This window comes from Artibeus jamaicensis, unplaced genomic scaffold (assembly GCF_021234435.1).
Source record: "Artibeus jamaicensis isolate MK-2021 breed Jamaican fruit bat unplaced genomic scaffold, CSHL_Jam_final contig_889, whole genome shotgun sequence".
Classification (NCBI taxonomy): Eukaryota; Metazoa; Chordata; class Mammalia; order Chiroptera; family Phyllostomidae; genus Artibeus; species Artibeus jamaicensis.
In genome coordinates this window covers 4306855-4329016 of record NW_026522005.1, presented here as the reverse complement: position 1 = coordinate 4329016, position 22162 = coordinate 4306855, and the positions used below count along the sequence as shown (strand labels likewise).

Here is a 22162-nt window from a genome sequence, read left to right as displayed (position 1 = left end):
ATATTATTAAGTTTTAAAGATTCTTTAAAATCTGTGATCAAACAACTTAGAAATAGGCTACTGTTTCTATAGATTTACTGTGAGGCACAAATGAGCCCAACCAAGATGGTCCCTGGCACATGGTAAGTGCTCAGTCAGTGCGTGCTGAACCTGAACGTGAAAGGACTTGGGTTTCTGGTAAGGGCCACTATACCATGTCTACAGGGAAGCCAGGCAAAAAGGTCCAAACTCTCTGGAATAATCTAAGGTCATCTGGACCAAGAAGCATCATTTCACTCTTCCCTGAACTTGTCAGTGCCAGACTGAGAAGTAGGGGGCAAGGAAGTTGTTAGAGCTCAGAAATTTTCAATCAGACTGTTTCAGAGCAGCCTGGAGCCCCCTAGAATTATGTGAATTCTTATGTCCAACAAAGCTATCCCTCATGTGTGGTGTCTCCAGTTCCTGCTTCTCCCCTAAAAGTGTTGCTTTTTCCTCCACGGCCTGGGAGAAAGTACCAGACTCTCCTCAGGAGACACTCATTCACTCACTCACTCACTGAGAGAGCATTCTCTTCAGACCGCCCTGAACATACCTTGAGTTAAAAGTTCAAAAGTGTAGCTCTTCATGTCATCTTCATTTTGAACTACGATGGTGTAATGGCCACTGTCTTCTTCCTTAGCACGGATCAGCTTTAATTTGCTTCGATACCTTAAAAGAAAAGGACTCTGTTTCTGCAAGAGGCAGCCAAATAAATTCTAACCACTTCAGCAGTTACTGCGTTCAATTTAAACTTTATTTTTGTAAAAAAAAATAAAAACATCTTTTTTTCTCCTTGGGATCATCGGGACCCAACACACTTGGGACACACTGAAGGCCCGAGTGGCAGGCACTTGATTCTTAAGCAGAAGCCCGGACATTTTGGGACAAGCAATGGCTCCTGTGACCTCAGGCGCCATGGGCTCTGGTAAGGCCTGCCTCTGAATGGGAATAAACACGCCCCGCCAATTTGAGTTTTCCCTGTTTAAAAAACAGTTGCTTCCTCTAAATATCTATCATTTTGGTGGTTTGGCCAAACCATAAAACACCAATGGAAAAAAAAGCGGGGGGGGAGCTCTCTATATATGGATATGGTATTTGCTTAAAAAAAAAAACCTCTGGAAGATGACATAGGAACCTAATAAACCCAGTAAGAGTTTCCCTGTGGGTGGGAGGAGCGCTGGGCAGATGCGGACAGGAGTGGAATGAGGCTTCATACAATGAGGCACCTTCATGTCTAAATGGCTTTAAAGCACGGGATTCCATCACTTATTCAAAAAAAATCAACTTAAAAAATGCCTTTGTTCATACTTTATTAAAGTGAAGTTCCCCCCAAAGAGTCTTACATGTGTGCATTATAAATGACACTCTGCCTCACACATGTGCGTGCACATCAGTACAGTATTCGCCCACTTGTCCTTCCTCATAAAACATCGCAGGATGGAAGAACCACGGGAGTGGAGAAGAGCACTAACTAAGGTGAGGAGAACTTGGCTGTTCTTGACGTTCTCGTGGTGAGCACGCCCTGGGCATTACTGACATTCTCATTATTGAAATGTCTTCGTTTCCATATGTACAGCATAGAAAAATTGTATGCCTAATGCAGAGTCATTGACAGAAGTAGTTAAATAAAATAATATGTGTCGAAGCATTTCGTAGCCTCAAAAGTATCCTGTATATTACAGTCTTCTGGCCCAAGATGCTGCGCACTAGGCCACGTGTAAGAGCATGCAGGGCAGGTTTCTCCTCGGCGGCACCATCCTGGACGTGCTCCAGGACTGGATTTCCCTAGAGCACACCTGGCTGCTGATCACCAAATGATCTTCTGTCCTTCATTTTCTATACTGTTCAGCCAAGAAAGCTGGTGGATCCACCAGCTCTGAGCTCCAGGGATCCAGATACCCCACCCACTGTGTTCCTCTCTGGCCCATAACTAGTAGAGTATGTGCTGAAGGCACACTGCGTAACTCTAACAGGCAGCTTTCCCAAACCACTCAGTTGTCATTGCTACGGACTCTCGCTTGCAGACAGTGCCCGGACACGCGTTTGAAGTGCTGGCTGTGCCAGAGACACCCCATTCCTCCTGGCCTCACAGCCCAGTGGAAAGTCCGGCACTGCCCACCTCTCTGTGCCCCTGCATTTGGGGTCATCAGAAAGCCTTCCAGAATCAGCATTCCACTTCATTTTCCATCATCGTCTACCATAAAATTCATCGTCTAGCATAAAATTTCACATTCTCAGACACCGTTCTCAATTACATGTGGAACTTAGGTCAGAAAGGAGAAAGTGAACCCAGAGGTGCAGTGAACTGATGAGAGAGGTTCTGTCTCCTCCTCCCTGGTGGTCTGAAGGAGAGGGCTGACTCTGGTCTCTGTGGGGCGGTTTCTGAGGAGGACACAGGGCTGGATTAGCTGGGTCCTTCGAGGGATACCCTCTGCTCCTGGACTCTAATCAGAGCTTCAAAGTCCAAGAGACCTGAAATAGCACCTGCTCCAATTCCTTGCCTGGAAGGACATAAAGTGCTACTGACCCTACATTACAGATGAGGAAACTGAGGCTGAGGCATGACTTACCCAAACCTCCACCACCAGTTAAGAGAGTAATCTACCACTCTCTGAGGGCAGGGGTCCAAACTCCTCGTTCTACCTTTTCTCCTAACCAATTTGACCAGGCTCCACCCTTGTTTCTTACGGAGGTCTCACTGGGGCAAATGTGTCTCCAAGGAAGTCAGTCATGATTTATATTATGTCAGTTTATATGCTGATTGCCTTGCAACTGTAACCAATGTACAAGTCTGACTGCAATATGAATGATGCGCATCAAGGAATGTACTCAGTGCAAGTGGGTCCAATTTTACTTCCTCTCCTCCACCCCTCACTGGATCTGGGAGCCTGCTTTTCAATGGGAGACAGGGATTTTTACTTCTCCCTTCTTCTTATGTAATCATTAAATACTTACCAACATACTATTACCGAATTGCAATATTACCCTTTGCAATATTACCCTTGATTTCCAGTTTCTCCCAAATCGGATTGCTGGATTTTCCAGATGGACTCCAGGTTTGGGTTGTAGGACACACAGATCTCTGTCTATCCAGGGGTGCACAATAAAAAGAAAAGGCACGTTGTGTGTGTGTGTGTGTGTGTGTGTGTGTGGGGTTACCTTATTTCCTGAATCTTTTCGATGTCGGTGGTGATCTCTGTGAGGTTTTCAATCAGAGTCAGGTTGTCCTTGAGCCAGGATATCCTGGGAGGGGGGTAGGCCTGCACGTCCACCACAAAATGCTTGACTTCGTGCAGGTTGACAGCTTCCGACTGGCTGAAGTAGGGCTGGATTTCAACGAACCCTTTCTCTGTACAGGGAAGAGTTTCCAGTAAATAATGATTACCGCGCAGTGGGTCCCGAGCAGCGTGGGTGCTGACATTTTAGAAAGAATGTACCGTGGACAGAAATGGTGACTTTCTTCATTTCTTTGACCTCGCTGGTGGCCTGGCGGGCAACACATTCGTAATCTCCACTGTCTTTCACCGTGGCCTTGGGGACCATCAGCGTGTACACCAGTTTGAGGGATGGGTCCTTGATTTCCTCCAGCATCATGACACCTTTGCTCTTCTACAGCAGAAGAAAGAAAATTGACTTTAAAAAGACAGCTCTTAGGAGGGAACCCACCTGTAAACTAAGGCTGGGGGGTGACAACAGGTGGACAGTGTGACAACGCACTGCCCTGGGAGGAATGGTGACATGGGGTCGGTTGTGCACGTGTGGGGAATCCCTGCACCTTCCACTCGAGTTTGCTGAAAACCTAAATGGCTCTAAACAATAAAATCTGACTTAAAAAATTGCTTTTAAGCTACCTCTTTACAAAATCATGTTTTGAAAGGATATTTAATGACTTAGTAAGGGGTTTGTGCTATATTGCCAAAGAGGAAAGGATATAACAAAGTACTATTAAAAGTATAATACCTATTGATTATTGAACATTTATCACATATACAAAGTATTTAAAGGATTTATCTCCCTAAGATACTAACAGTGATGCTCTGGGAAATGCCTTTTCCTGTTTCCCTATATTTTATAAAGTTTCAAGAGTAATGCTGCATTACTTTTATTATCAGACAAAAAACTGATTGCATATCTGCATATTTGGAGGCCAAATAGCATGTACTTTGGTTTGGAGAGAAAAAGTGTCTATCTCTAATAAATGAAAAAGAAATTTTATGTTCCAAGTATTAAAGGCAATCAAGTACGAACAGAAAGATCAAATAGCTTCATTATTTCAGCGAATATGTACAAAAGCAGAAATTTGCATACCAGGAGTGAAGGGGAAAATGTATGTGTGGTTTTTGTCCTCCAAGGCTGCTGTAATGAGCCCTGTTAACCATTTCTGCGTTGGACTGCCACTCCCTTTGACACTCAGTTCTCTCGTACACATGCAGCCCAGGCATTAGAATGAGTGAGGCCCTATGTGTCAATGCACAGTGACCAGAGATGGCACGGTGGTCCCTCTTCCCCACACGCATCTCTACTCCTCCCTTCTTCCTCCTTCTGTGCATGGACTGTCTTCGAGCAGACTGCTTGGGATTTAGCACAACCACTAAGTCCCTGCTGAATGATTCAAGTGATGCTTGGCCACTAAAGGTCAGCCATGCAGAGAAAGACTAGGCAGGGAGGAGGCAGAACGGCATCCTGGGTGGCAGGCAACAAAGCAGAAATGGAAGGGGTCAGGCAACCAGCATGACTAATGCCTCAAAACCCAAAGGCACAGGAGTCACAAAAGTGAGACTATATGACTGTCTCACCAATAAGCAATGAAGTACATTCTTTTTTTTTTTTTTTGCTTTTCTAACATTTTGGTTGTTATCTTGAAGGCACTGAACCTTATTTCTTTTTTTTATTGTTGTTCAAGTACAACTGTCTCCATTTTCCCCCCCACCGCTCCCACCCACCCTGGCCATCCGCACCCCCCACCCTCAATCCCGCCCTGCTTTGGCTTTGTCCTTTATACATTGAACCTTCCTATTCCTTTCTGACTTATGAACAAGAAGGTTCAGGGTACAACCTTGATACATGCTGGATGTCCTGGTCCGGCTATTGTCACCTCAAACTCTCCCACTGCTCAAAAAGCCATAAAGTCATCTAGCCAAATATGCCCGCTGTACAGATGGGAAGCTGAGGTCTGGAGAAGCAAAGTGCCACACTCTGTCCATGCCAAACAGGGCTCTTGAGCCCTGCTCCTCACCACAATGCCAGGAGCCTCGTGAGTACCCACCACTTCTCCAGGGTAAGTCCACTGAAAGTCCACCACCTCGTTGTTGAAGACGATGCAGGTGAGCGCAATGGTTTCCCCTGACTTGTACACAGTTTTAGGAGCTTCCAATTCTAGGTCAAGTTCTGAGGTTGCTATTTCAAAAAAGAACAAACAAAAGGACCTAAATATCTGTGGATCTCAGAGGAGATCTTAAGAGTTAGGATCTTAGGAGGTTTGGGGCATTTGGGTTTTTTTAAGAAAATCATGAAAAATAACCTGCAAACCACTTTGATCAAGGCAAAATTTTGAAAATCTCAGAAGCCTTCATTTTGAGTTGGCATATATAATTTGGCATGTAGTTATCATACAAAATAACACACACACACACACACACACACACAATACTAACAATAGTAAGAATAAGTTCCAATTGAACAGAATGCCACATTGCCAGGCGTCTGGGCGCCTGTGACTATTCTCTTCTGCTGTCGCCTTTGCTGGTGTGTTTAGTCATTTAATCAACCAGCCTCTGCTGACGAGCACTCCTCTGGGCACTTGGCTCCTATCCCGCCCTCCACTCTCTTCTCTCCTACTCTGCTCCCCAGCCATTATCAGTGCTTCTCAAGAGCCCCACACAGTGCCTGGCATAAAACAGGCCCTTAACGAGAGTTAAATGGCATGCTCTCACTGCTGCCTTGCCTGCGTGTTAAGTGTGCCATCAATTGCTGACACGAACATGTATTATACTTTCCCAATCTCATTAAACTATCACATCAAAGGGATGAAGTCTACAACTACCTGCTTTTCTCAAAATCAAAATCACTTTTCCTTAGTTACTAAAATGAACCTAGGCGTCCACCCACACCCCCCACCCCAAGTGTATGTTTGTTTTTAGGGCCTCTGTAGTCAGGAATGTGAATAAAACAGTAAGAGGCTTACACAATGAAAAAATTCCTTATAGTATTTTGAAGTCAGCCGATGAAACACGAAATCTGACAGGGGTAAGAAAGCTTTTACCTACAGTAAGGCTAAGTTTCGTGTTACTATAGCCACAGAAGCCAGCCTAACACCGCACAGAAAAGTCAGGTTCTAAATCCCCAAGTCGGAATCCAGGATCTCCATCACCAGGGACTATTAAAAAAAATACTGTATGCATGTGATTATTTTGCCTGTAACTTATATTAGTTTCAGGTGTACAATATAGGCCTGTAAGTCTCATTTAAAGGAGGAGAGAGAGGGCGGTTACCTTTTAAAGCATAGATGTTGAATGGGATGGTCTGGAACTTCTTCCCTCTGACGATGGCCTCGCAGACGTAGGGCCCCCCAGTGAAGCTTCCGTTGAAGCCCTGCCGGCTGTCATAGGCAGCCAGGACCACTCCGTCCCTGCTGAGTAAGGTCACCGGCGTCTGAGGATCGGTCGTGCGACAAGGTATGATGGCAAAGTCGTCGTTCTCCACGATGACTAAATAATCTGTCATTCCTAGAGGTACGAAGGCTACATCCGGGTCTGTGGTTTAAAAAAGAAAGAGAAGCACATTAGGTGTTAACTTCACATATATACACACACATACAAAATGTATCCCATTGGCATTAACCTTAGTAGGTATGAATTTTACTTTCCACATATGTTCAGAAGCTGTCACCCCACTAACACTAGTCATCATAATATTGCTGATGATTAGAAGATGATTTTAAAGTATGAACAACACAAAATTGCTTATACCATAATAAAAAAAATAGTGATAATACATATATTAGCCAGGAATTAAAATTTAAATTACTAAACAAAACAAAACATGGGCAATAAAATAATCGACTCTGTTGAAAACTAAAGAACACAGAAGTTTTAAATTAGGAAATGCTTTTTAAAATGTCTGCCCCCTACAGTCAGTCAGCTCATGGCTAAAGCAGTCAGTCAGAGTGGCAGCAGTGAGGAAGCACCCTTCAGCATTCCTCCAAGTGGGGGCGCCAGCTCTGAAATCCATCACAACCAAGGCCACAGCCTCCAGGGCTGCTTTCAGCCAATGACCATGTGGAACTGGGTTGCTTAGGCTGGAGAACTCCAGGGCCTTCCGTAGAGGTCTAGGACTCATCTGCCCCAACTTCCCCCCGCTCTCCTTCATTCGGGGGTCACACTTACCATGCAAACATTTCTAGCAGACTCTGTGGGATCCCTCCCCATTTTCTCACATAGGCCTCTCCCTAATAAAGCCCTCACATGCTTAACCCCACCCTACTCCTACCTTGACATCTGCTTCTCAGAGGACAGAATCCATCATAACATCATTACTAGAAAATTTGCCTCTAAATTTAATAAAAAGAAAAAAATCCTTTCCAATTCATCAAGAGTAGACGCATGTATTAGTGAATTTGAGGAACAGCTTGTTTATGTGTAAACCATTGTAATGAGCTATAAGCAAGTCCAAAACAGCACCTACCTAATAAACCTGTGCCCCCAACACACAGCACAGTGCCTGACACACAGGAAAGGTGCAGCAAACATTTGTGGAACTTGATCGAACTGAACAGAAACGAGCACATCTCAGATTTTTTTGGTGTGATGCTGATAAAGGAGATGCCACAATAAAAATGATTTCTGAAGCTTACCACAGTTCCAAAATGTTCACAAGGAATTATTTCATGATGACATTACAAATGATCAACTTAATTGTGTGTGTTCACCTGTATTTTTCTAATTTTCTCCAGTAAATATTTATTACTCTTACAGTCTTTTAAACCTCGACGAGAGACAGGACAACAGCCAGCTGGGTCCGGGGACCAGTCCAGCTCACCTGGCACATAGATGTAGATGTGACTGCCTTCGATCTCGTTTTCTTCCGTCTGCGTGTGGTTGTAATAGCAAGTGTACAGTCCTGTGTGAGCCGCCGAGGCATTGGCCACTTCTAGCACTTTCACAAAAAGGCCACTGTTGTTCTCCTCATTTCTGATGGTCACATTGGCCTTCTTGTCCTCAGATATGGGGTACAGCCAGGACACTTCACTCTCCCCAAAGCATCTCAGAGAAAAGGATGAATTCAGCTGCACAACCTTTTCATTTTCGTTTGGGAGGATGGAGGGTAATGAAAGCTGGCTGAAAATGACACTCGGCCCTGGAAAAGGAAACAGGCTCTGAATAGGACGCAGCCAGAAGGGACGGTTTCACCCAGAGAACCAAGAGAAGCCACAGCAGCCGCTTACATGAACAATAACCATTTCTACACAAAAATCCGTTCGCCTAGAGGCCCATGAAAGGCCCCCCATTATAAGAGCCACCACATCTGCTGAGAGCAGCAATCGCTCCAAAAGCCTCAATAGCTGCACTAAGCCCTCCAGACTCACAGCCCCCAAACACTCGGACAGAGGACGTCTGAGTCCAATTCCATATTTCAGACTCTTATGTGTGGCCATAAAATATCCCAAGACGGTATAGGCTCAAAGCACATATGGGTTCTTTATTGCCAACGTCCCCTGCAGAGGCTTCCCTGAGTAAGAAAGGGGAGGAGAACAGGAGCAGGGAGACTCACTGAACCCAGCACAAAGCAGATCTGTGCTCCAGAAGTACACATCTTTCATGTCTCACCACACTCAGACCTGCCTTCTCTCTAACGACTTCCAGAAACCAAGGAGGGACAAGGTGGATTTTCATTCAAAAATAAGAATAAGTAAAGCCCAAGAGGGGAAAAAGTCTGAGTTTATCTTAGGGCCTGAAATTTCAGCTTCCCCTGTCTATAAAATTGACAGAAGATACATTATGTGTTATGTTTTCATCTTTAAACAAATTTTATTTCAGCTGATTTTGAGTTTCCCATACATACTTTTTTCTCTCGTTCACACACATACACGTGTATTTTGTTGAACTATTTAAGAGTTACTTGTAGACACTGCAATTCTGATTTAATATGTCAACATGTTACATCCTAAAAACAAGGACATCCTCCTGCACAACCAAAAAATGATGATCACACCCAATAAATTTCACATTAATACAATGTTACTATTGTGTGTGTGTGTAAAATCTTTCCCCAGTTGTTCCAGCGTCTTTACTAGCCTTTTTGTTGTTGGATCCAGGGGCCACTCAGGGATGAGCTACAGTCTTAGTTCCTCAGCCTTTTTGTCTTTCATGATATTGACATTTTTTAATCTAAAAGAGTTGACAATTTTATTTTTACATTGCACAATACAATTAAAAATAGCCTTTTTTTAAGTCCCACTACTCCCCTCCAAAACTGTTCTTCGGTGGGAAGAGGGAGTGAGTCTTCCCTGTCCTGATGTTAGAAAACACTCCAGTAATTAATGATCCCTAATCTGCCTCAGAGCCCGAGATCCCACCCATCTTTAACGAGGGCCACTATAAGCCCTGTAGCTTGTTAAGACAGAAGTGGGAAGCACAACTGAGTCGCCTACCGCTCTGTTACTTACATATAATTAGTGGAGTTTACAACTACTAAATCACTGATCTTGCTCAATTCTATAGTATCCATACAGATAAGGCCTAAACGTGGTAATAGGTTTGAGTTAAACGCCTCAGACTAGAAAAACTACTGGTTTCATGGTGAACATCTGCAATGCATAAATATCTGGATGGTAATTAAGAAAAGCCCAATAAATATTTCAACAAATGGCTCCAATGGCATCCTCATGGTGAAGAAGAGTTAGTGGGAATCCCAAGAGTCAAATATTCTATTAGATCCTTTACAAAAGAATGGCTGAAAAAGGTGGTTCTAAGATTTCCTAGCAATTTAAGCATCTTCCACTTAAGATAGGTATGACCTGCTGTAATGGGGTGCATCTAAAGAAATTGGCTGGTGTTTTAATAGCATTAAAACTGGTGCCTGCGTGGAGCCAGGGAGGTGGGCATGACTTGGACCCATGATGTAGCTGGGAGGCAGCTGCTCCCCAGTTACAGCGCTTGTGTGAGAGCTTGGACATGGTTCACTCCACACATCAGGGCCACACCTGCCCAGACTAACTATGGCAGCCCAGAAGGGCAGAACAATACGGAGTGCTAGCAGGTTTAGCCAGTTGTGGGAAGAACTGGAAATGGGGTTGGGGAGCAGGATCCAGCATGGGATTTAAACAAAAAGGCAGGCACCAGGTGAGATGGAGACAACATGGTACCTTGCCGGCCCACTTGGGTCAACAGGGGGTGAAAGGACTCTCCCAGGCTGTCCACCAGGGGGTGCCACATGGTTTCTTGTGGCTTTGATTTATAACTGGAGATCACGGTGACACAGCTGCGGTGCCGAGAACCCAGGGAGACCTGCCCAGCGGAGCACGGATTACTGGAAGTCGCCGGGAGAAGTGAACTGCAGACTTCTGTTTGTTTTCTTCTGGGGGGCAGTACTTCTGCCTGGCGTGCTCAGACTAGCCTGGCTGGGCAAAGGGGGAGGGCAGGATTGTGTGTTCACGGGTGTATCTTTGTTTCTGAAGGGAGATTTAACAGCAGAATTCCACCATTATTCTAAGCCTGTATAACTTTTAATTAAATAATTCCTTTCCTTTTTAGCAAACTCCTGCATTGAGAGCCACAGTTCCTAACTCGGCAGCAGGCATAAAGAACCCAGAGTAACAAAAGACCCTGGGAAGGGTGGGTGTTTCTCTAACATCACAACAGGTGTCATTTCCTTGACCAGAATTTTCCTTTTCTTTTTAAACTTTGAGTTTCTCTGATCCACCTCTACTGGAAGCCCATGTTAACTGGAAGCCCATGTCTCAAGAAAAGGAAGAGGGCAGAGAAATGTTTCCTAACAATACTTCAATACTAGGATTGACATACCCCTAAAACTGGCCCTGGAGAACATTCTTTTTGAAATAGGAAACGAAGGTTTGTGGTCAGTCTAGATAACATCCTATAGTTTTCTGCTTCTCTTCACTCTTTTGGACTGGTTATGCCCTGGAGCCCAGAACATGGACAACAAGGCTTCCCCCAGGATAACAAACCCTGGGAAGACTGGGATCCATACCTGTGAGGAGACAGCCTACGACCAGGAGTGCCAGGTGGGGCGTCCCCATCGCTCCAGAAAACTGAAAAGTGAAAAGTCAAACAGAAACAGTGTTAGCCAATAGAAAGAGCCCATGAGCCTTGCTCTCTTTGTCTTGTGAGCTACAGAAAATGTCAACAACATCATTTTAGTAAAAAAAAAAAACACCCCAGTGTAAGATTCACAGTTAAAATAATATAACATCTATAAAGAAAGAGTCGAACAGCCCGATGGGGCCCAAGTTCATGACAGAAGCCATCTGAAGCCGAAACGCTCTGGATGGCAGAGTTTTCAAATTCCGAAATGTCTCATTTTATGGTCATGGCATATGTCCAAGAGAACCGTTCCTTTTACACCATTTCAATTAAGAGCATGAAAAACGAAGTAAACACATGTATTTACTCAACTTTCCAAACTTGAGCTGTTTTCACTCAAAATGGATTGTCACTTGCTGTGTTTCACTACAGAAAGTACAGGAAGGTCACATCCTCTACAACCTTTAGAAAAGATACTGGGCTGGAACAAATATCTCATTCTCTAAGATCCAGAGTTTTCGAAAGTCCCATGAACCCATGTCACTCAGAGGATAACGTCACTTTGTGATGCAGAGACCCACTCCAGGCTCCGTCCTCCCAGGCACATTTCGGTTCTCCTAGGACCTACTGCGCTCACTCAAGCCAAACGAGCCCATGGACATGGAAGGGAGATGCACAAAGAAGGGAAAGGAAATGAGAGAGGAAAGTGTGACTAAATGCCTGTGTCTCGAGGGATGCAGTAGAGCCCAGGACCACATTTGATGGAAACCGATTCATTTTCACGAGAAGAGTATAATAGCACCTACAGAAACCAAGTTTCGAATTCTGATTCTCTGCAACCAAATCTGGGGAATGAAGAGAAATGGAGCGAGAGATTGAAACTGAATGAGCACAACACACAAGCTGGGAAAGCAGTGGGCAAGAAGGAAGGAAGGCGAGTAGGATAATAAATATTAAGGGAGAGAACAATTAAAGAGGGTCCCCTGTTGCCCTGTGAGAAAATCACTGATCCGGCCAACCCTCGGAAAAGTCCTTTTCTTGATCTTTGTCTTTTCGTGCGCACCCCCACTCACTTTATTTTGTCTCCCTCTGCCCTTCCCACACGAAGTCGCTGATAAAGGGGTCTTCCTGAAGGCGGTGAAGAGGACCTGTAAACGGGCTTGCTGGTGTCGGAGCTGCTGAGCCCCTGCATTTTAACTGAAGCAGCCTGGGCTGCCCGGGGTCCCCCGAATGGCATGGGAATGACATCACGGGACTGAATCTGGTCCGTCACTGACTTTGGAAACTGAGATGTGTGTATGCAATTCCTGAATTAAACTGCCTAAAAAGCAAAATTAAAAAGTAGAAATTCAATGTATGCATATTCTAGTTATACGATTTTGGTTTGGGGGTGTGTGTGTTTGGTTGGGGGGGGGGAATCCGAGAGATAATAGCCTACTGGTTTTTGGTGACACCTGATCACGAATTTTGGCTTTAACGTGACGAGGCAATCTATTTGCAGAAATCGGATATCTGCTTCATTGAATTCTCCCAGGAAAATGAAGGAGGAAGAAAGATGAAGTGCCGGGTAACAGGGAAGAGGGTGAGTTAGACGGGGGAAAAATTACTGTTTTCTCCAAGGCAGGAATGAGAAACCAATATTTACTCTGCCAAAGTTTTCCTGTGTGTGTTGTGGTTGTTAACGATAACCCTGTGACCGATTTAAGTGTCAGTTGAGGCTCAGAGAGGTTTAGCAAATGACTAGAAGTCACACAGCTGGTGCCAAAGCCAGGATTCCAACACGAAGTCTGTGCGATGCAAAAGCCACGCACTCTCCAGTCCACCATATGGTCCCTCTCAAGGGAAGGTCAGTGACTCAGCCTCGTGTTCCCCTCCCCCACTCCCAACTATTTCCTTATGCAAATCGGGGCCCTGCTTTATCTCTCTGCTCACCACAGTGAGAGCAGCACAAGGCACTGCTGTGAACCCCACCGCAGCTTGTAGAATGATGGCTGGCGGAGGGCGCCGGAGGATCTGGGCATGTGCCCCTCCTGGGTGCAGGGTTTTCCACACAGCTGCTGCAATGGGCACAGTGGGCCCCAGAGCCAGGATGGCTAGCCTGAGTTACCTCAATTAGCAGTGAGGGCCGGCGTGTTTGTCCGAATTTATATCAGCCTCCCACTGATAATCCACTTAAGACAACTTCAAAGGAACACTCCAGAACCAGCTTGCTGTCTTGGGTTTTATCACATTTATATCCTGTGTTTCTTTAGCAAGGCTTGCCAACAACGCATCTTTAAAGCATTCTCTGGCTTAAGAGAGGCGTTTGCCGCTTTTACAGGGCAGGCTCTGAGCATCGTTTTGCCCTGGCCAGGCCCCACCAGATTTCCTTCTGCGCATCCAGATACAGTAGACCCGCTGCCAGGTAGGATACTTACTGACATACAAAGTGGGCAATGAAAACAGGGCCTGGGGGGATAAGCGATAATGATGCCAATAATAAGAAATCAACATGTTTTTGCTTAAGATTTCGAACGCCCTTCTCTGATAAGAGTGGTTCCCTGGCTAGAAATCCAAGCAGATTTAAGTTTCATGTCATTACTCATCAATTTCCTCGTGAGTAATAGCAGTGTTCACCCTGCCGGGAAGTCATGGAAAACCACCAGAGAGAACAGAGGCCTCCCTGCCTCGTGGCCCTGCAGCAACAGCCTCCAAGAGACTTGCTGTGTCCGTGCTTTTCTCCTGTGGGAGTAAAAGCTCATCCTCGATCAGTACCCCCTCCCCTGGAGCTCATGCAGAAGTCACATGTGCAAATATGACTCACGGACATTACAAATTCAGAGAAACATGGCACATGACAAGTCAGCAAGAACAAATCACTTTGAGAGGAGAAACGATACTTTTCAACCACAGCTTTTTCTAAATAAATCATAATCATTCCTCTCGTGCCAACTACTGGTGTATGTTAGACTTTGGTCTCAATCTTCTATAGTCACAACTCAAAAACATTTGCCACAAGTTTAAGAAACGTTCAATTTCAGGCAAGGACTTGTGATCTTCCCCACAATGCCCCCCTCCCAACCCCTACACACACCTTTCTCTTGTCTTTCTCCTTCCTTCCCTTAGAAGATATGCTGGAAACCAGCTCTGGCTAGTGTGGTTCAGTAGATTGAGTGCTGGGCTACAAACTAAAGGGTTGCTGGTTTGAGTCCCATTCAGGGCACATGCCTGGGTTGCAGGCCAGGTCCCCAGTAGGGAGGCTCAAGAGGCAACCACACAGTGATGTTTCTGTCCCTCTCTTTCTCCCTGACCTTGCCCTCTCTCTGAAAATAAATATTTTTTAAAGAAAGAAGGTATGATAGGAATCACATTGGACTAGGCTCTGATCCCACATCTGACACTTTGTTCATCTCTCTGACCCTCCGTCTCTTCTTCTATAAACCAGGGATAGTCACACCTGACTTGCCAGCTTGCCTTACTACATTATTGTAAAGATTAAATTATATGGTTTAATTGCTTTGGAAACGACATCTACTGGTTTTCATATTGATTCTTTTTCCTGCAGACTCCTCTCAGCTGTTTTCGATGAGAGGAATGTCAAGCGTGGCTACTCCACTTCTTCCTGAGAAAGCCGGGCCCCAGAGGCGTGTGGCGTGCCCTGCGTCATCTGCCCAGGGGAGAAGCTGATCTGAGCTCAGTCTGCCCAGGCCTGGTGTAGCGATTCAGACTATTTTCAGCTGAACCAATACACAGTCACAAAAACAGAGACCGTATCTGTTTGCAGGCATCATTCTCTCTCTTTAATAGGCTGCCATCTCATCCTGCAAGCAGAAGTGAAGAGCCCTTGAGTGTGGCTCCACAACCAAAGACAACAAGCTCAGCTAGAGTTTACAGAGCAAGCGATGCAGGGGCCGATTTCCAGATGTACGCATGCAGCATCCTTCTCATACAGCCACAGACCAGCATCCCGCTCAGCCACTGCACGATGCGCCTGCTGCGGAGCCTGTGAATATTGAGTTTCACCCCACCCTGGCCTGATTAAAGGCCACAGGAGACGCTCTCACAGTCCCAAAAGCCACTGACGGCTTCAAGATTCAAATTTTCGAGGTTTAGTTAATGTCAGCTCTCCTAAGTTAATTCTAACTGTGAAAATTACATATCCTGTTTTTCCCCCTGTGACAAATGTTCTACTCGGTCTCATAACTTCAGCCCAGTCAGTCCAAGGGCCTTTCTACACCGGTGGTAACTTCAGGGAGGGTGTGCTGACCGGGATCTACAGCTCAGTACAGCCTGTTTTGCTGTTTTGATCTCCCTGAGCTCCGTTAGACATTCCAGCGGTGGGTTGGGGCTGGAGTATTTCTACATGGAGGCAGTTAATGGGACAACGTACCTTCACAAACCCTTCTGCTCTCCCTGCATCAGATATTTAACCATGGAGACTAACATGGCACTCCCCTTGGATTGTAACCAAGCTGGTGCGACTCCTAGTGGGACGACCTTCGGTGTAAAAGCTTGCAATACCCTTGAGCCGGGGATCACCAAGCCCAGGACACTAGGGCTTTCCTCAAAGGGAAATGAAAATTCTGCTCTGATATGCCAAGAAGTAACAATCAAAGCAAAAAAGAAAGTACACAAAGATCCACAAAATAAATGCTAATCTCCCAACGATTCTTGCGGCTTTATAGGAAAAGATCTTCAGTCATCTTTCACTAGGTCCTACCGGCTGCCCTCCCCCCAAAACGCGTCCTTCGGCCACAACTTGCTTAGAGTCTCCGGGAAGCCCGTTCCCTCAGAGAGGCGCTGCAGTTCTCGAGTGTGGGCAGCAGATGGCAGTGTTGGTCCAAGGACGTGGGTCCACAGTTTCCTGGGGACACAGATGCCTCCGTAAATTCTGCGCTAAAATGTCCCAAAGCTTAACTTTTAATTTCTTCCTTTCTTAGATTGTACTTTAAGGTTTCATAGTGACGTCCTTTTCAAAGACCGAAGAATGGAAGCAGGAATGGAGGAATTGTTTCTGAATCTCTCTGCGGGGGGGGGGGGGGGGGGGCAGAAAAATTCAGGGGTCAGGGGACAGGTACTATCACTATCTCACTGTGAGTAGGGGCAGCCGGGCCTCGGGAGCCGGGAAATGACACTGCCATCCCAGGCCTCAAAAGTTCAGGGAAAGCCACTCGAGAGGAGGTTCGGTGGTTCAGCATTTTGTTTAGCCAACGCTGTTCTCATCTTGGAGTTTCCACCCACTCGAGGAGGGAGGCCACCTGGGTCCCGCGCAGCCCGATCTGTTCGCATGCCATTGTCACCCCTCTAATCCCACCGGGCTGGGCCGTGACAACCGCGCAGCCCCGGAATCGCGGACTGGAAACGAGTGTTCCCGTTTACACAATAACGCGGGGTCGTAAAACAAACAGCAACAGGCGCCTACACAGCAGGGAAGTGTGCTAGAAGATGAAAACAAGTCAGGGACTAGTCCCTCCTACCCACCATGAGCTCAGAGGACCTTCCAGCCTCTGTGGTCCTCCGCTTCTCCCATATTTAATTATTACGACGCCCCATCCTCACCCCCAAACCCGGAGACCTCCGCTCCCTACCGCCCGCCCAGCGCCTCCCAGGCCGATCTAGTGCCTGCGAGGCACCTACTGGAGGCTTTCAGAAGGAGAAAAGGTGACCCGGGGTGGTCTTCGGGGGCCCCCTCGGGCTCAGCCCGGCTCTCCGACGCGGGAGGCTGGCGGAAGACTGGACCGCACTCTGGGAGCCCGCCAGAGGGCGCAGCAGCCCCGCAGATCTTACCCGCTGGCTTGCAGGCTTTCGCGTCCGCTCAAGCTCCGGGTCCCCGACAGCGCAGCCCTGACCACCGCTCGCCCACCGCCCCTCGCCCACCCTCGCCAGGGAGGTTCCGTGATAACACTGTCCAGCCCCTGCCCCGCCACACCCACACGTACAGGGAAAGGGCCGCTCCCACTCCTGCCACCTCCACGCCCTCCACGGCTCGAACACCAGGGGATGGTAGTGACGACCGTCCGCTCCGGGGTTCTGCGCCCTAGTCCTCCGCGCTCCTGGCCTCAGAGCTGCAGCCGCCGCAGCGCCCCAGGCAAGACGTTTGGCGTTTGCATTGTTTTCAGTTGAGACCCAAGAGGGGGCTGGACCGGGTGGAGGGAGGGGAGCTGGGAGGGGTGTAAAAAGAGAGGAACCCGGGGTTTAGGGTTACAGTCGCGCGCCAGCGCCTCCTATGGGCTCAAAAGTAACACGGCTGCGGCTGCGAGCTGCTGCTGGAGAAGGCCCCGGCGATCCGTCCGGCACTGCGCCCCCTCGGCTTCTGTGCACCGAGCCTCCCCCAGTAACCCCTTGCTCGACGCTCGCCTTTGCGGCCGCTACCAAAGTGCACACTCGCGCCCGCCGGCACCTCTAGCTCCGCTTCCGCAGGGAAGGAAGACTGCAGTAAGAAGAGAAGAAAGCCACGGCCGAGGTTTTCTTTATCCCCTCCATTCTACTTCTAACCGATCCCTGGCTCACTGTTCAGTTTTTGAACAAAAGGAAATGCCACTGAGCAAATTCAGCAAAAGACTAGCACTAGCTGAGCCCGGACTAGAACGCAGTCCTAGTGGGCAAAAGCAATTTGCCCTCCACCCTGCATCCAGTGCAGGGAGACCAGCCCGCATCGCCCCCGACAGATGATGCTACTCGGGGACCCCGCGAAACCAGATGCGAGAGACGCTGAGAGCCACACCTTTCGGTCCCCGAGCTGGCTTTTAGCTCTTTCCCCAGAATTGCTACTTTTCCAACAGCAAAAAGTAATCGTCCCGCGGCTCCACGGAGGCCAGATGAGTTCCCCACCCCCAACCGCTGGAGTTTGCGGGAAGGCTCTGACCACCAAGTCCCCAGGACGCGTCCCAGCACTGCGCGCCGCCCACGGCCGGTCCCCAGGAGAAACAAACCCGGCCCGCCTCGGCGCCAGACGCGTTTGCAGCTGGAAAGCCTACTCCATGCCCCTCCCCTTTCACCCCTCCCCAGCCCCGGCCCTAGGAGGAAAGCGGACCTGGGGCCGGGAGCCGAGAGCTAGGTCTCTGCTTAGGGTCCTTCTCGGTCAATATACGGCCCGTGCCAGGGCAGAGTCAGTTACGGGTTCCTTACGACTATCTCCTTCCCCCTCCCCAACCTACCTCCCCCTTCTACCTCCCCGCTCGCTCTCAGGACTCAGATTCTGGAGTCCAGATACACTTGGGTGAGACCAAAAGCAATATTGCAAGAGCCCTGAAGCAAGAACTGACCAGGGCAGTCAACGCTAGGCTGGTCTAGCCCTCGCCTGTCGGGGAGCAGGGTAAGGGCTGGCCCCCTTTATCGTGAAGACTGTAGGAAAGAGGAAGCCGGGGGGCTGGAAAAGAGGAAAGGGATGCAAAGCAGCAGCACCACAGACCGGGTGGGTCATATGGCGGGGGTGGGGGCGTAAAAACAGAGCCAACGCCGTAGCGTGTGTGCGCACGCCCGGGGCGCTCCTCCTTCCCTTTTTGCGGCCCCTGGGGCTCGCTGGGCTCCGGGGTGTTAGTCCCAGGAGCTGTGCGGAAGATTGTCGCGCCCATTTGCCCTGGATGTCTCTTCCTGTTCTAAAAAGCTGCCTAATCCTGGTGGAGAGCGACCGTGGTGAGGCGGTCCAAAACGTTGAGCAATTAGGCTGTGGAGCCAAAAAGCCATTTCCCACACCGCCCAGCCCCAAGCTTTTCCAGGCAGCCCGGCCAGGCGCGGGGCAGCCCGGGCCTGATAAGGGCCGTTCTAGCTCCCTCTCCAGCCCGGGTTTGCCTCTCACTCTCAGAGGTGAGTAGCGAGTTCTTCCAAACACTTTTCTGTACATCCTAATGTCTTCGTGGGGCTGGGGGAGCAAAGTGCCAGACGGACGCTCTAGCTGCAGGATAGACGGACAGCCGACTGACAGACAGCTAAGAACTTCCTTCCTGGCCGAGGCTTGGTCAGGCCATTGGCAGCTCCAGCACACCTGGCCAGGCAGCGGGGACCTCGGGCCCCCTCACTGGGTCACACTCCCTCTGGCTCTGAGCTGGCCACGACCACCCTTTCCGAACAGAACCGTTGTTCCCAGTTGTCTCCAAGCCAAGTGAACGTCGCCCGCTCCCTTTGCTCTGCGGGGGAAAATTAATCTCACGTGTAAACGTAAAAGCCGACTTCCACGGGGATAGACGACAGAGAATGTAGGGACGCAGGAAGACCGCCCCGCAGAGAGTAGGAGGCCGGCTTAGAGAGCGGAATATAGAGTGGACGCTGGAGAGGATGAAGCAGCGCAGGGCTAGTACAGGCGGCGAGTGCCACGCATTCCCGCGCGGAAAGGGGCGTGGGAGGGAGATCCCGGGCTTCGGTGCCCGGAGGGGGGTAGTGAAGATGGTTCGCCTCCCTCTTTCCATCTTACCTGAAACCAAGTTTCCCTGTTCCAACTCATCCCTAACCTTCCCACAAGAAGTTGGGCGCTCTGGCGATCTTCCTTCTTTCCTTCCTGCGGCCCGTAATGGGCAGTAGCAGAGCTCCGGCCTTTATAAAAAAAAAAAAAAAAGGTTCCCGCGAGGAAGGGGGCGCGCAAAGACGGGTAGTGGTGGGGACCACAGAGGCGATGAGGCCCCCTTGGAGCGCAGTTAGAAATTCCTCAAATCCCAGTTGCTGGAATGCGAGGCGGCGACGACTTCTTCACTCCAGGCCAAATGTGTTTGTCGTTACTCCAGACAGCCTGCCCGCCCGCGCGCGCCTCCGTCGCCCCCGCGCTAGGGCGCGCAACCCGAGCGCACCGCGGGGCTGGCGCCCGCTCTCCCTCACACTTCGCTGATCCCGCAAACCGCTGAGGAGCTCCCCAGACCCTCTCCCAGTCCGTGCCCCCTCTGCTTGTCTCGCAGCCGCCACCGTAGCACTGAAATCTGGCCCCAATTCGCAGCCCGCGCTGCGCCGTCCAGTAATTATGCGCCCTGGGCCGGCGCCGATTGCGCCCAGCGAGCACCCAAGGTCCAGCCTCCTCCAGCCGAGCCCTTCACTCCAATCCTCCCTGCAACTCCTCCTGCGCCCCACGCGCGCTCTTCTGTCCCCACCTTCCCCAGGGTTTCAGCCGCGTTCCATGCCACCAGCGGCAACGATGTCCCGCCAAACCGCAAGGAATGAAAAATACTCATTAAAAACCTGTCGTCTTCCAGGACCCACTGCCAAAAAGAGGGCAAACACCTCTGCCCCCACTCACAGCATTACTTGGTGCTCGTCCCAGTATACATAATTCCACGCCAGCCCCAAAGGAAACCTCAAAAATGTGAGCCTAAACAATTTCTTTGAGAGGCCATAGAGTTGTTAAAAAAAAACACTGCTTTTAAAAATAGGTCTGGAAAATGTTTTTTTTTTAAATCCTTAGACTTTCGAACTCTATGGTTATCTTCCTTCCAACTGAAATTTATTCAAAATAAATTACTTTCTGGACATTCCACTGGAATTCAACTTCAACTTTGTTTTTTCCTCATTGCCAAAATTTGAGTGAAGTTACTTCACTATTTCTAGCCCAAAGGGCCTGACAGGGACTTCTCTTAGAAACAAAAATCATTTTTTTCCCTTCTCCCTTACCTTCTCCCGTTATGTCAATTCGAAATGAAAATCCTACATATGTAGTAAAAAGTGTGTCCACGGCCTGTAGTCCCCTCCTGTTTCTCTCCCTCTAGCTCCAACTGAATTGGGCTCAAAAACCTCGTTTTGTAATTGATTCAATGTTATAGTCCATCCTTCTAAAACTAATCATTTGCTCTAAGTAAATAGCTGTCAGGAAATGAAGCCCCACCCCCTTGGCCTCTTCAAAATAAAAGTTTCCAAGACCTCAGTGCTCTCCGAAACTCCCAACCTTCAGGTTGTGCCTTCGCTGCTGCTCTTACGCAATCAGGGGGTCCAGCCCCAACCCCCAGACTCCGACAACAACTGGGGGGCGGGGAGAAGCAGACCAGATGGGTTGGGGGTGGAGGAAGAGGGAGGCGTTGATGCTTCGCGAGGAAAGATGTTCGTGAAAATACAAACTGCCCATCATTTCCCGAATGAGTTTACCTCCTCGTTTGGGGGTATTTCCTACTCTGCTACGTTGCTTAGTATTCTCTGGGAAGAAAAACGTCACGTAAAATTGTACTTAATGCCCAAAGGGAACATAAGTCTGGAATCGAGAAGTGTGCTTTCTGCAGAAATTCCCAGCCTATCTAGACACAGGGCCCTCAGCAGAGGTCTCCAAGCGGTTGGGTCGTTTGAACCTGAGGTCTTTTAGGAAAAGTGCCGCGTAGTCGCTAATCCTTTAATGAGATTAGACAAACTGTGGAGCCCAACGTGAAGATGGGGGGGGGGGTCGTGGGTGGGGAGTTCTTGTTTGTTTGTTTGTTTGTTTGTTTGTTTCGAAAACGAGTTTGAAAGAAGGTGCAAAGAATCCAGAGTCTGTGTAGATTTGGAACAATCTCCCACAGAACGACCTCTAACGGGTCTTTGTTTTCGGGGCGGGAGGTTGCCCCGGCTTCTCTCACACACTAAAAGGCTCAGGCTTGGGTGTTTGGAGAATCGTCCACGACGCGCCCGCCACCTCCGCGCTCAGCGGGAGGGTGCATTTTGACCTGACCCGAGCTCCTTCTCGCCGCGTGGGTGGGACCCTGCCTACGCCGCAGGGTTAAGAGCGGAGCCCCAAACCCCATTCCCAAGGCGCCAGGCGGGACAGCGATCCTGCTCGCGAAGGAAAGGGGGCGCTGACGCTCCAGTAACCAGACCTGGGCGCAGTGGGGCTTCCCGACGAGCGCGGGGGGAGGGGAGCGCGTTAACCTCCTAGCCTGCCTCAATTTTCAATTCTTTTGCGGGAAGGGGGGGGGGATGGTTTGAAGGGCGGGGGTCATCCTTTCCCTCCACCCCATCACAGT

General features: G+C 48.7%; 1 protein-coding gene across 4 annotated transcripts in view; it reads right to left on the bottom strand.

The window, feature by feature from the left end:
• The window catches only part of PDGFRA (platelet derived growth factor receptor alpha), a 49003-nt gene extending 28012 nt beyond the window's left edge, over positions 1-20991 (bottom strand). Inside the window, exons 1-9 of one of the 4 annotated variants that reach the window (XM_037152156.2) lie at positions 20850-20991; positions 19669-19787; positions 11227-11287; positions 8056-8373; positions 6510-6770; positions 5285-5415; positions 3456-3627; positions 3178-3367; positions 572-687 (exon numbers count right to left, since the gene is read on the bottom strand). In XM_037152156.2, coding sequence (XP_037008051.1) covers positions 572-687; positions 3178-3367; positions 3456-3627; positions 5285-5415; positions 6510-6770; positions 8056-8373; positions 11227-11287; positions 19669-19698 — 1279 coding nt within the window. In that variant the 5' untranslated portion in view covers positions 19699-19787; positions 20850-20991. Of the gene's footprint in view, positions 1-571; positions 688-3177; positions 3368-3455; positions 3628-5284; positions 5416-6509; positions 6771-8055; positions 8374-11226; positions 11288-17197; positions 17382-17982; positions 18098-19668; positions 19788-20849 lie in introns of those variants that run through there. The other 3 variants (XM_037152157.2, XM_037152159.2, XM_037152158.2) reach the window with 3 other exon arrangements.
• Positions 20992-22162: the final 1171 nt, after the last annotated feature.